Genomic DNA, 14,982 nt, shown 5'->3' with positions numbered 1-14,982 from the left:
CTGAAATGGAGCTGGGAGTGGAGCTTAGGTCTGAAAGGGAGCTTGGAGTGGAGCTTAGGGCTGAAATGGAGCTGGGAGTGGAGCTTAGGGCTGAACTGGAGCTTAGAGTGGAGCTTAGGGCTGAAATGGAGCTTAGAGTGGAGCTTAGGGCTGAAATGGAGCTGGGAGTGGAGCTTAGGTCTGAAATGGAGCTGGGAGTGGAGCTTAGGGCTGAAATTGAGCTGGGAGTGGAGCTCAGGGCTGAAATGGAGCTTAGAGTGGAGCTTAGGGCTGAAATGGAGCTGGGAGTGGAGCTCAGGGCTGAAATGGAGCTTGGAGTGGAGCTTAGGGCTGAAATGGAGCTTGGAGCTGGGCCTGGAGCTAAAATCGAGCTTAGAGTGAAGCTTAGGGCTGAACTGGAGTTTGAATGGAACAGCTAGAGATGCAAAGTGCTACTCCTAAGCATGCACTGTTGAATTATCTTGCCTTAATTTCTTACCGTGATCTACAGAAGTGCATTATAGTCTCCATCAGAGACATTTCTTGTATCTCAGACAGATCTGGGTTCTTGACACTAATAAAGGAGTTCATTAGTGTCAAGAACCCAGGGCTGTCTGAGGGACAAGAATGAAGAGCTGGTTACACTGTATAGCATTCCTATTCCACCTCCAATCTCTCCTTTTCTATGTATTCCAAGTAGGATGACAATGTGGGCCATGTTCCTCCTGGGGGTGGGAGACACTGACCAGACAAAATTATATACATAATGAGCTGGTAGTGGAATCTGTTGATGAGAATGGGCCTGGATGGTTTAAATAATGGCAAAGATTGATTAGACCTATCTTTCTATGGATCAATAGAACCAGCTTGAAGAACCATGTAAAGGATTGTTTGCAGGTGGCTACAAAGTGGTGGAAGAGTTTTCCAATCAATAATACCATTTTGGTGTTAATTAAGGTAGTGCACTAACAACTGATTAATGGATGATTCATTTTTGCAAGTTCATTTTGAAATTCAAATAATTTCAGCCACAAAGCTCATTTACTGCAGCCTCTTGTAGTAAGTTTCTAGACTCATTAAACATATTCATTCGAGGCAAAATAAACAAGATTTGTTAATTTAGATAAATTGTTATATACAGTGTCTTGGATATATTCACTGAAAAGTTGACATTTTGTAATTGGCACTTAACTGGGAATTTTTATTTTTCATTTCATGTGTAATTTTTCAAGGTGCAAAGTATTTTTTAGTGTGACACAAAAGTTAATTACACAGTAGGGCAGACTTTTGTTGTATTCACCTAGTATTCACCCCTTAATTCTTAGTAGAGCCTCCTTTGGCTTAAACGCATGCATGCAAAATCAACAAATATGATTTGGAAAAATACATTAATTGTTATATGGTGGAATTTAAAAAGTACTGTAACAAAGTACTTGAATAATGTCTGATTTTACAAGGTTAAGATTATCCATAAAAGTAGAAATATGAAATATATATCAGGTCATAAATTGTGTCAGCAAAAATAAATAACTCATCAGCTATGACCACGTTAGAGGTTCTTTACTATCTTCCCAGAACCAGGATGAAGTCATAGTTCATTTACTGCTTCTGGTCACTTGAGTTTCTCTGATTTCACTCATGTAGATATCACTGTCCTTAAGATCAGCTGGCCTGCTGTACACAAAAAGATCTTGAGATTTCGTAAACCTTTTCACCCATCTTTTGTTTGTGTTCCCTTCCATAAAGAAGCTAGATCTACAAAGAACCTTCAATGTATTTTACCTGTAGATTTCTACAGTCTCTACTGCAGGCTCCAACTCTGATGAACTCTCTGTGGTTACATTAAAATTATCTCTTCTTTTTACAGGAAGTAATGGTGAGATCTCAACTCCCACACCACAAGCAACACTTTAGGAAGCCCATCTCTATACTATTTTTTACTGACTTTCAGCTAAACTCTCTGTAGCTAAATTGGTTTCATTGGTTAAATTAGTTTCATTTAATTTCTCTTAAAAGTCACTCAAAATTTTGTTTACATTATTGAGCAGATGTTCTTTTCCATGGCAACCTTCAGAAGTGCATTATAGTCTCCATCAGAGACATTTCCTCATGCGAGTACAAATGGGATAGAGTCTCTGAATAACAGCATGCTAGAGAAGAGCTAGTACAACAAAGTGGTATAGTAATAAAAACAGTACATTGCTGGTTATTTTGTAAGAAATAAAATAGGATGGGTTGTGCTGTTATAGAAAAATGATGAATGAGAGATATTCTCAATAGTTACAATTTTTTAATTTATTGATCAATGTTTCATCATGCTTTTTTTTTGTTATATAACACTTTTTAACCCATTTATTATTAGGCTTAGCTTCTGAGGAATGTCCTGTGAATGTGCCATTATAGAAATGATAATGCCTTAGAATAAGTATTTTAATGTTAACCTATCAATTATGTTACTGTCATGAAGATTCATATCCATGCTGCTTTAGAATATTAATCAACACCTTCTCAGTTGAGAACTCAGCCATGCTGTGGTATAATTATTGTAATCAACACACATTCTCTCTTAAAAGAAAACTTATTTGACAATCATTTGTGTGTGAAGTCATAGCTCATGCCACATGTATGCTGCTTAAAATTCCAGCAAAGAAATCTCCCTCAGATCCCTCAAAGAAAAATGCCTTCCTGTGTTCCTGACGCTGTCAGTAATGTGAGAAACGTTGTCCTTGTAGTAGCTTGCAATAATAAACACGCGGGAAAGGTGAATGGTCACATACACTTTACTGGTACAAATTATTCAACAGCCCAATAGCACACATGGACATAGTTCTTCTTCTTTTAAGAACCTAGGAAGATTCTTACTATATAGCCCCCTCTGGTGGCCATAACCAGAAATGATAGAACAAAACACATTTTACGCAATCTACTACATCTCTCCCTCCTTAAAAGCTAAACATTATAATATTCCTTCTTTCCTTTAAAACACAAGAACAAATACTAAAACTTTAGTTCCTTCAGATTAGTTAACCTATGGCATAAAAAAAACCTTAAAATTTACTTTTGCAGCAGTATTCAACATACTATGAAAGAATACCTTTTTTCAGTTCTTAATAAACTCAGAAAGTCTGTCCGATAACCCGGCACACGCTTCTCTCTGGAGGACTTCTGCACAGTAAGTGTTTGTCTCTTTAGAGTTGTATGAATCTACTCTCCCTGTCTTTCCCATTTGTTCAGTACCACACTTTGGTTCTGTTTGTGTCGCTGGGACCAATTCATCTGGTTTCACAGGCACTTTAGGAAAGCTACCCACAGGCTGCAAGTTGTCCTATTAAGCACCCAGGAAGACTTTGGCATTCAAAGACTCAAACTGTGACTGCATCCCTAGTGCGAATCTGATCAATGTGTCTTTTCCAGGTATGCCCAGTTCCAGTCAAGACAGTATAAGACAGTGGACCAGTGCATCTTTCTATCATCTTTCTCCTGTCAGCTGTCTAACTATAGGCCAATATCAAACCTCCCCTTTATCTCCAAGATCCTAGAAAAGGTTGTAGCACAGCAGTTATGCTCATACCTACATAGGAATAACATTCATGAAATGTATCAGTCAGGATATAGGCCTCACCATAGCATACAGACAGCACTGGTTAAAGTGGTAAATGACCTACTACTGGCCTCTGATGAGAGTTGTGTCTCCTTGCTTGTGTTGCTTGACTTTAGTGCAGCTTTTGATACCATTGATCATGCTATTCTCCTCGTTAGACTAGAAAATGTTGTTGGCATTACGGAAACAGCCCTTTCCTGGCTCAGGTCTTATTTGACTGATCATTATCAGTTTGTAGATGTAAATGGTGACTTCTCTATGCATACTAAGGTAAAATTTCGTGTTCCACAAGGTTCTGTTTTAGCTACCTCTGGGCGAAATTATTCATAAACATGGATTAGACACAGTTGTATGTTTCAGCAAAGCCAGATGACAGACACCAGCTTAATAAAGTTGAGGAATGTATAATGGACATTAGACACTGGATGCTTATTAACTTTCTCTTACTTATGTAGATAATATTATTAAGATAGCTTTCTTTCATCTCAGAAATATTGATAAGATAAGAAACATAATGTCACTACACGGTGTAGAAAACTAGTTCATGCTTTTTTTACCTCTAGATTGGATTATTGTAATTCCTTGCTGTCTGGATGTTTCAGTAGATTCATAAACAAGCTCCAATTAGTCCAGAATGCAGCAGCGAGAGTCCTTACTAGAACCAAAAGATATGACCATATCACCCCTATCTTATCCACACTGCATCGGCTCCCAATCAAATTTCGTATTGATTATAAAATACTACGATTGACCTATACTATTGATGGTCTCATGCCACAGTACCTGAGCGAACTTTTGGTCTTTTATGATCTGCCAAACCAGCTTTGATCAAAAGGTGCAGGCTATTTATTGGTACCTTGAATAGTGAAGGCTGCAGCAGGGGGTAGAGCTTTCTCTTACAAAGCCCCACAGTTATGGAACAGCCTTCCACTTAGTGTTCAGGACTCAGACACAGTCTCAGTGTTTAAGTCTAGGCTGGCTGCTTTATGTCGCAGGGCACCCTCATGTCTGTGTTACCTTCTGGTTCTCTCTTTTAGTTATGCTGTCATAGCTAGTCTTGCCAGAGACATTGCACGCAAAGTACATTGTCCTTAACCAATAAGGGACAAAATGTTAATGTCTTTCTCTATTCAGACAGAAGATTAAAACCACAAACTGAACCATATAACTTATATTCTTTTCTTCCTATACTTCCTCTGAGAAGAACATGCACAAAAGCAGGGAAGTAATGGTGAGATCTCAACTCCAACACACCAAGCAACACTTTCTGAAGCCCATCTCTCTACTATTTTTTTACTGACTTTCAGCTACACTCTCTGTAGCTAAATTGGAAGTTTCATTTATTTTCCATTAAAAGTCACTCAAAATTTTGTTATTTGCAGTATTGAGTAGATGCTCTCTTCCATGGCAACCTACAGAAGTGCATTATAGTCTCCATCAGAGACATTTCCTCATGCTAGTACAAACAGGACAGAGTCTATGAATAACAAGCTAGATAGGAACTAGTACAACAAAGTGGTGTAATAATAAAAACAGCATGTTGATGGTTATTTTGCAAGAAATAAAATAGGATGGGTTGTGCTGTTACAGAAAAATGATGAATGAGAGATATTCTCAATGGTTAATTTTTTTTATTTATTAATGAATGTTTCATAATGCTTTTTGTTGTTATATCACACTTTTTAACCCATTTATTATTAGGCTTCGCTTCTGAGGAATGTCCTGTGAATGTGCCATTATAGAAATGATAATGTCTTAAAATAAGTACATTAATGTTAACCTATCAATTATGTTACTGTCATGAAGATTCATATCCATGTTGCTTTAGAAAATTAATCAACACCTTCTCAGTCGAGAACTCAGCAATACTTTGTATTCATTCTTTGTATTATTGCAATCAACATATATTCTTTCTTAAAAGAAAACTTATTTGACTGTTATTTGTGTGTGATGTCTTAGCTCATGCCACATGTATGCTGCTTAAAATTCCAGCACCCTCAAAGAAAAATGCCTTCCTGTGTCCCTGAAGCTGTCAGTAATGTGAGGAAGGTTGTCTTCTTCCAGGGTCTGAAGAACATCACAGTACAGGTGTGTGATAAGCAGAGACAATATAATAAGCACATCATAGCAACATATGCCATTTAACATAGTTACTGTGTATGGGAGGAACAATGTCACCATCAGTTTCTCTCTGGTTGAGGACACCTCTCCTAGATATAAAGCTTCCTCATCCAGTTCTTTCCAATGAACATTGCAAGATTCTTTTCCACATTCTTCAAATCTTCATCTGCTCTCGCTTTCGAAAGAAAAGAAATACACGTGTGGCAGTGATGACCAGATTAAAGCACTCATTCAGCTATAGCACAACAGATTAAAATGAAATGTATACAAAGAGAAAAGTAGGAGCTTGGTGTTTTTCAGATGTTTTGCTGAATATTTCAAGTTTTTTTGGCAATGATAATTAAATAACACACTGTAATGATCTATTTACAGTCCTTGTTGTTGAGTTACCTGGCTCAAGATTTGAAGCATTCTGTATTTATTTTCATTAGAGCTCCTCTGTTATACAGCTTTCTTTTTCATTTTATAATTATCTACAGCTTAACATTTTATAATTATCTACATTCTAGACACATCTAAAATCTCCTTACATTCCTAACAAATAATTTGAAACTTGTGACATAGCACACTTAAGAGACCTAATCTTGACAAATTTTGATAAATCTTAACTAATTCAAGTAAGATCATTTCATTGAAATTGTTTCTTGTCTTTCTTTCAATATTTGGCTTTTTAAAATGATTCAATAGTAATGGAACACAGATTTCATTATGCCAAGACAATGAAATCTGTTTTCCATTACCTTTGGATCATTTTAAAAAGGATTAGGATACAGATTACCTTTTAAACAGGTAATTGTTAATCTGTACTACTACTACTACTACATTTAAAGAAACCCTCCCCACTGTTGATCTTTGATTTGTGTGAATATAAACATCTTACAGAATGGATTAGCATCTTCTCAAAAAGCCATCTCCTGTTGACATCAGCAGGGAGATCCCCGACATAGGATAAGTCCTGCACAATTCTATTTCTTTCCTCCTCTGAAAGTTCAGGCATTTGTTCAGGCATTGGGACACAGAAATAAAGAAGACATATGACATACACAATACGACTTGCAGGGAAATGCTTAATTCAACTGTTCTAACATAAAATAAGAAAATATGGAAAAATATTAAATATAAAGAAGAAAAAAAAATGTTTGTGCGATGTAATGTGCAATAATGTGCAATGTGCAATAAATGCAATACTAAAATAAATTAGTAACGTTATGTAATGTAGATGTAGATGGAGGTTGGGTGTTTGAAGGAGATGTATGGATGGAGATAAACGATTCTTAGTCCTTGGTGTTGTACTGGTTGAGGGCCTGAATGGCCTGTGGTAAGACGCTCCTCCTCATCCTCTCTGTATTGGCCTTTAGGGAGCGGAAGCGATTCCCTGACTGCAACAGAGAGAAGAGTCCATTGTTCGAATGGTTGAGATCTTTTACTATTTTCCTGGCCTCATTCCAGCCTCGCTTGCTGTAGATAGAGTGTAGGTCAGGGAGCTCTGTACGGATGGTACGCTCAGCTGATCGCACCACCCTCTGTAGAGCCCTCCTGTCCTGCTGGATGCTGTTCCCAGGCTGTGATGCTTCCCATCAGGATGCTCTCGATGGTGCAGGTGTAAAAGTTCCTTAGCACCTTAGAGGGCAGTCGAAAGTCTCTCAAGCGTCTAAGGTGGTATAGACACTGCTGGGCCTTCTTCACCAGGGTGTTAACATGGCAATACCATGACAAGTCCTGCGTGATGTGAACACCAAGGTACCGGAAACTATCCGCTCTCTCCACTGGGGTACCATTGATCGTGAGGGGTTGGTAGCTCCTCTCCTCCTTCGTGCTGAAGTCCACAATCAGCTCTTTGGTCTTGCTGACATTCAGGAGGAGATTGTTCTCCTGGCACCAATGCTCCAGGCTTGTTATATCCATCAGGTAGGCCTTCTCATTGTTGTCAGAGATCAGGGCACAACAGTGTCGTCAGCAAACTTAACAATCGTGGTAGAGTTCGAAGTGGCTACGCAGTAATATGTGTACAGTGAGTACAGCAGGGGGCTCAGAACACAACCCTGTAGGGCTTCAGTGCTGAGAGGGAGGGAATGTGAAACATGTTTGCCCAGCCTTACTGCTTGTGACCTGTCTGTGAGGAAGTTGGAGATCCACTGACACAGAGACGGGCTCAGTCTCAGGTCCTCCAACTTGGTGGTGAGTTTGGAGTGAATTATAGTGTTAAACGCCGAGCTGTAGTCAACAAAGAGCATTTTCACATAATTCCCCTTCCCAGTGTCCAGACGGCTCAGGGTTGTGTGGAGGAGGTATTGTATGGCATCCTCTGTAGAGCGATTGGAATGGTATGCAAACTGTAGTGGGCCCAGTGTATCAGGTTATGAAGAAGCGATGAAGTCTCTGACCAGTCTTTCAAAGCATTTCATCATAACTGAGGTCAGGGCTACTGGGCGATACTCATTGAGACAGGCAGGCTGGGGTTTCTTCAGGACAGGAACAATAATGGACTGCTTGAAGCATGTGGGGACTGTTAGCTGTTCCAGGGAGAGGTTGAATATCTGAGTGAACACCGGTGCTAGCTGTTCAGTGCAACCTGAGACGCCGTCTGGTCCTGCTGCTTTCCTGGTGTTCACTCTCCTGAAGGCCATCCTCATATCATGCTCCAAGATAGTGAAAGCGTTTTCAGCTCTGACACTTTCCGCATTCAAGCTGGCATTGGCACCATTAGAGCCATTAATGGAGACTCTGTTTGCTATGTTGCTTATTTTTTCTGGTTTGCCTTCCAAGCAAAGCCTTTAAGCTGCAGGTTGTAAAAGGATTGTCCTTTCAGATCAATAATCCATTACATCATAAGTGTTTAAAATTCTACTCCAATTCTATTCTGCTCACTCTGGGCAGTTCCTCTTAAGCTATGGATACGTTCATTTTCTAGCATTCCTATTTCACCTCAAATCACTCCCCATCTATTTTTTCCAAGTACGATGACAATGCAGGCCATGCTCTTTCTGGGGCACTGACAGGGCAACATTTATATAAATATACATTTATATAAAGATGCTAATCTAAGAGCTAAGTCTCTGAGCCATCCTGTGTATAAACTAACCAAAAGCCATGCTATTCACTGTTGTTCACAGATAGAGGAAGGGTTTTAGGTATGAAAGAGGATGGCAAATGTGCTCCAGTTTTGTCCAGCATTGACACTAAGGAACAGACAAGTGAACAAGAAACAAGCTAGTTGGTTGGAGGAAGCTTCTGGCTTAATCAACTACTTTCATATAAGAACTGTATGCTGGGTAAAGTGTAAAGCATAATTAACCATAATTAATCTCTTCTTGTATATAGAAAGCTTCATAGTTCATTATTATTGTGCAGTTCCTTACAGTTTTGCTGTGTATTATTATTCTTACTACTCTACTGTTCATTATTATACATTTTCCCCACTATTCTGTTATTCTCTTATCATTATTTGGTAGTTAGATACTTTTATCACCTATACAACAAAGTGACCTTAATAATAAACACCCTACTTTGTTATTTAAAAGTGATGTCATGCCAATGATAATGCTAATCCTTATGATAGTTGAACTTGGTAACTCTAGTTAAACTTTGCTCTACAGTCCACCATAGGTCACGGGGGTGGAGCTTTGTGAACATGGGCGGGAATTGAGGCGAGTTCAAGGAGTAAAAAAAATCATTCAAATGTTGACCCCACCCACTTAACAGTTAGAAATCTATTCTTGGGAAGAAAAAACATAGTCGTCTTACCTCATGCACCTTTAAGTAATTTCTGACTGAGAACTAATTTATTGCATCATCATTTTTAATAAGTTTTCCTGCAAGGTTAACATTATCCATAAAAGTAGAAATATGAAAAACATATCTAATCATACAGTGTATTAGTAAGAAAGCTAACAACAAAACAGCTATTTCTATGTTATAGTTTCTTTAGTATGTTCTCAGGAACAGGTCGAGCTGTTTTTATTCTCTCTCCATCAATACAAACATCAAATTAAATTAAAAAAATGTATGATCTGAAATCAATTTAAATCATATACAACATTACAGGTCTAAATTTTCTTCTCACAGATCCAGATATACTGGTCATTACAAGAAATATCAACCCAGTCAGAAGTAGGTTTAGGCCGATAGCCAGATAAAGCACAGTCCTCATCACCTTTGCTGTTGGGCTCATCAATATCCCAGAACCTGAAAGAAGAGAAGTAGTGAGTGATCCAGTGTGTTTATGAGGGTTTTAGTCATCCAGGTCACATTGTATCACTGATTACACTCATTATACCCACTGGTGGGGAAACTTCTATTACTTAAGGTGATTTCAATCCTATTAGTTTGTTCGCTGAGTATGAATGACAGTGAAAACGATACTTTTGCTTTGCTTGTTATTTCATTTTGTTTACTTTCGTTATACATGTCATTAAACTAACCAAAAAACACAAGGGCTATGTAGGGCTTAAAAAGTCCTGGTAAAACTCTTTTATTCATTGATCAGAACTGAAGCGAAGAAAAAAAGATAAATCTTATTTAAATGCATGGAGAATTCATAAAAATCACCCTGTAGTCAGGTTGATTCGGTATCAAATTGCTTTCTCACTAGTTTTCACTTGGTAGCAGACTGAGACCACCTCACTTAGAAACTCTCAGACCCGAGAGCCACACCGAGGGGGTTCAGGTTAAACTAAACACTGTGCACATGAAAGCAGCTTTAAACACTGGCTAATTCACAAGTCATGAAGACGATAACTCACCAGACCTATACCAACATCTGGAAATGTGAACTGAATAACATATCCAATTGTAATCCATTATAAGCAGGGTTTAGTGTAGTGATCTCTTACGCAGTGGTGAGTTCTGTACCATCCACCCATTTCCAGACCCCCTCCTTTTCTCTGTCAGTCAGACCAATCCAAGCACTTTCACCTCTTCTCCACACATTCACAAAGCCCTGGTGAGGAGTAAGAACTGATTAGACATCCCAGTAAACTCACCCCTTATATCAGGAGTCTCCAGTGTCCAAGCATTTTAACAGTGGTAAAGCGTTAACTAAAAGTTGTTGTGAGCAGTACATTTTTGATGTAGTTCACTCAGGTTTGTTGTTGGTGGAGTGGCTGGTCACTTTATGTCTCAGGGCGCCCTCATGTCTGTGTTACCTTCTGGCTTTCCCTTTCAGTTACAGTGTCATAGCTATTCCTGCATGAGTCCCTGCTTGCGAACCACTATAAGGCGAGAGCATAACTAATAATCTGCCCCCCCCCCCCCCCCCCCCCCCCCTCAGTCTCATCCGTTACTCAGTGGATAACTTCAATTGGCTAGTAAAGGTTTAATGCTTAAAACACAAATGAAATCATAAAAGGCCCTAATGCTCATACTGAAGATCCTTTCAACACAATCAGTACTGTTTGGTTTTATAGCATACAGTTGTGGGCGAGTAATAACATAATCTTGCTGTCCGGTGTCACCCAGATGAGGATGGGTTCCCTTTTGAGTCTGGTTCCCCTCAAGATTTCTTCCTTGTGTCATCTCAGGGAGTTTTTCCTTTATTCCGATACACTGCCACCTCTAGCTTACTCATTAGAGATCTAAATTTAAATCCGCATTTCTGTAAAGCTGCTTTGTGACAATTTTTAAGCTCTATATGAATAAAATTGATTTTATGAACTCAAAACATTCCCCTTTTACCATGACAGAAATCGAGGGCTCCACTTCTTTTAGAGAAAACAAGTGTGTTACAATTGATCTGACTCTCCCCTAAGAAGAGTTTTAAGACTGAATGACAATAAAAATAAAAATAAATAAATTTGTCATTATATCTGAGCTGTCATATAATATTGTATAGATTGTATAAATCTCACAGTGTGGACGAGATATATGACAATGTTATATGGAACACATTCAGTGTTTTTCAAACAAGAATATTTTTTGAAAATCTGTCTCAGTAAAAAAAAGTTCTCTGTCCATTTTTTTCTCTTCTTCACCTGTTCCTCTCTGCTGTTTATGATCACCAGGTCTGCTCCTCTTCCCTGGCAGTCGTGTCTGCTCTCAATCCAACTCTTCTTCTCAGTAGAGATGTAGTAAATACTGGAATCGAAGTACTTCCATCCTGGTGTGTTAATGTCTTTCTCTATTCAGACAGAAGATTAAAACACAAGCACCTTCATAATTGCACTGTATCATTACCACAAACTGAACCCTGTAACCTATATTCTTTTCAATATATCTCATCATATCCTTAACATTAACTGAAATTCTGCAACAATCAGCATATATATATATATATATATATATATATATATATATATATATATATATATATATATATATATATATATATATATATGTATAGTACAGATACATCGAAGTGAACAAACAATCGCATACTCAGTTGAGAAAGCCTTTTCTGCAGTTCATCTGTCTCCCTCTGAAACTGGTCTCTCTCTTCGGTCAGTTTTTTGTTACTGGTCTTTAACTGTTCCTTCTCAGCAGACAGGTTGTTGTAACTGGTCTCTAATTGGTCTCTCTGTGTAGTAATGTTGTTATAACTGGTCTGTATCTGGTCTCGCTCTGTAGTCAGCTTGACCCACAGTATTGCAATGGCAGCCAGCAAGAGAACAGCCAGCATCAGCAGACACACAACAGCCAGTCTGTAACATCTGAGTCCTGAGGTGTTTGGTTCTAAAGCCAGAAAGTGATAGATATGTATTATCTACATAGGATGGTGTATTATTCATTTGGGCTGTTGAATCAAGTGAAGTAGTCTGTGTATAAATGTGTGTACGTACCTGAAGTTGCAGTTGCTTTATTGCTCCTGGTCACTTGCATTTCTGTTGCATCTTCATTCACGTAGATCTCTTCATATGAGTCCATGCTCAGATCAGCTGACCTGCTGTCTGCTGAAAATCTTGAGTTTTCATAAATTGTTGTACTCATCTCCCTGTAAAGAAGCTGGAACTCCAATGAGCCTTCAATCTGTTTTAAGCGATGATCTATACAATCTCCACTGCACTCCACTCCTCCAGCTCTAAAAAACTGTGTGTGGCTTTGTAAAGAAAAAAACTCTGTTCTCAGGGAGGGAAGTTGAGGTGAGACCTCATCACATGTCATCATACACATGCAACACTTTTAGATGCCCATATCTATAACTACTCTCTTTAGAGTCTCAGTAGGCACTGCCACTGGATTGCATGAATTCTCTGTGCCAGACTTCGACACTCAAACCTCTTACATTTATATCAGATGCTTTTTTTTTCCCAGAGCAGCTTACAGAAGTGCTTTATAATCTCTGTTATAGACATTTTCTCATACTAGTAATTGTACTTTTATTTTTACTATACTTAAGTATTATTTATAACTTTACTTGAGTATTATTGAAATTCAGTACTTGTACTCTTATACTTGCATGTGTGGTGGAAAGTGTCCAGGATGGGGCCAGGGTCACTGTGGTAAATGTGGTCAGGACCCGGAGTAACACCAGGCACAGGGCGGAATAGTTCACCCCAGATGAGACACCAGTTCTTCACAGGGCACTATTCACACACAAGTTACACCTAGGGGCAATTCATCTTAGCCAATCCACCTATCTGCATGTTTTTAGACAGTGGGAGGAAACTGGAAAACTCGGAGGAAACCAGTGCAAACATAGGGAGAACATGTTGAACTCAACACAAACAATAATCTGAGCTCAGGAACAAACTGGTGACCCAGGAACTGTAAGGTGGCTACACTACCTACCACACCACCATGTTGCTCTGTAATTCTGTAAATCTTTTTTATTTTATTTTTTTATTTTAAACAATTAAAGTTCCTATAAAAAAAGAAGTAGTAAGGAAAATTAGAGTATGTTATATGGTGGAATTTAAAAAGCACTTTAACTGTAGAAATCGATAAAGTCAGATTTTACAAGGTTAAGATTCTCCATAAAATGGAAATATGAAATATATATTGAGTCATAAAGTGTATTTGCAAAAATAAATAACTCATCAGCTATGACCATGTTAGAGGTTCTTTACTATCTTTCCAGAATCAAGATGAAGTCATAGTTCCTTTACTGCTTATGGTCACTTGAGTTTTATTGAAAATATCTCTTCTGTTTACAGGAAGTAATGGTGAGATCTCAACTCCCACACCACAAGCAACACTTTCAGAAGCCCATCTCTATACTCTATACTGGACTTTCAGCTAAACTCTCTGTAGCTAAAATGGAAGTTTCATTTAATTTCTCTTAAAAGTCACTCAAAATATTATTTACATTATTCAGCAGATGCTCTTTTCCATGGCGACCTTCAGAAGTGCATTATAGTCTCCAGCAGAGACATTTCCTCACGCTAGTACAAACAAGACAAAGTCTAGAGCTAGTACAACAAAGTGGTGATATATAATAAAAACAGCATGTTGATGGTTATTTTGTAAGAAATAAAATAGGATGGGTTGTGCTTTTACAGAAAAATGATAAATGAGAGATATTCTCAATGGTTACATTTTTTTTATTTATTAATGAATGTTTCATAATGCTTTTTGTTGTTATATAACACTTTTTAACCCATTTATTATTAGGCTTCACTTCTGAGGAATGTCCTGGGAATGTGCCATTATAGAAATTATAATGCCTTAGAATAAGTATTTGAATGTTAACCTATCAATTATGTTACAGGGCTTGAAGCTGAACTGGAGCTTGGAGTGGAGCTTAGGGCTGAAATGGAGCTTAGAGTGGAGCTTAGGGCTGAACTGGAGTTGGAATGGAACAGCTAGAGATGGGGCTCTTGTAGGAGGAGCTTTGCAAAGTGCTACTCCTAAGCATGCACTGTTGAATTATCTTGCCTTAATTTCTTACCGTGATCTACAGAAGTGCATTATAGTCTCCATCAGAGACATTTCTTGTATCTCAGACAGATCTGGGTTCTTGAACCTCCTTTGGCTTAAACACATGCATGTGCAAAATCAACAAACATGATTTGGAAAATTAGATTATGTTATATGGTGGAATTTAAAAAGCACTTTAACTGTAGAAATTGATAAAGTCAGATTTTACAAGGTTAAGATTCTCCATAAAAGTAGAAATATGAAATATATATTGAGTCATAAAGTGTATTTGCAAAAATAAATAACTCATCAGCTATGACCATGTTAGAGGTTCTTTACTATCTTTCCAGAATCAGGATGAAGTCATAGTTCCTTTACTGCTTATGGTCACTTGAGTTTCATTGAAAATATCTCTTCTGTTTACAGGCAGTAATGGTGAGATCTCAACTCCCACACCACAAGCAACACTTTCAGAAGCCCATCTCTATACT

At 38.1% G+C, this 14,982-nt stretch overlaps 1 protein-coding gene across 1 annotated transcript; it reads right to left on the bottom strand.

Moving 5' to 3' along the window:
• Nucleotides 1-9,747: 9,747 nt before the first annotated feature.
• Nucleotides 9,748-12,654, bottom strand: LOC128318307 (CD209 antigen-like protein E). The gene is made up of 5 exons (XM_053233860.1): nt 12,475-12,654; nt 12,074-12,367; nt 11,671-11,816; nt 10,534-10,640; nt 9,748-9,886 (listed from the first exon to the last, which is right to left on the bottom strand). Exons 1-5 carry the CDS (start codon nt 12,620-12,622, stop codon nt 9,748-9,750), a joined length of 834 nt encoding a protein of 277 aa, XP_053089835.1. The 5' UTR covers nt 12,623-12,654.
• Nucleotides 12,655-14,982: the final 2,328 nt, after the last annotated feature.

The sequence above is a fragment of the Pangasianodon hypophthalmus genome, chromosome 5 (genome assembly GCF_027358585.1).
Source record: "Pangasianodon hypophthalmus isolate fPanHyp1 chromosome 5, fPanHyp1.pri, whole genome shotgun sequence".
Classification (NCBI taxonomy): domain Eukaryota; kingdom Metazoa; phylum Chordata; class Actinopteri; order Siluriformes; family Pangasiidae; genus Pangasianodon; species Pangasianodon hypophthalmus.
The sequence above is the reverse complement of the archived record's forward strand: the minus strand, read 5'-3'. Positions and strand labels throughout refer to the sequence as shown.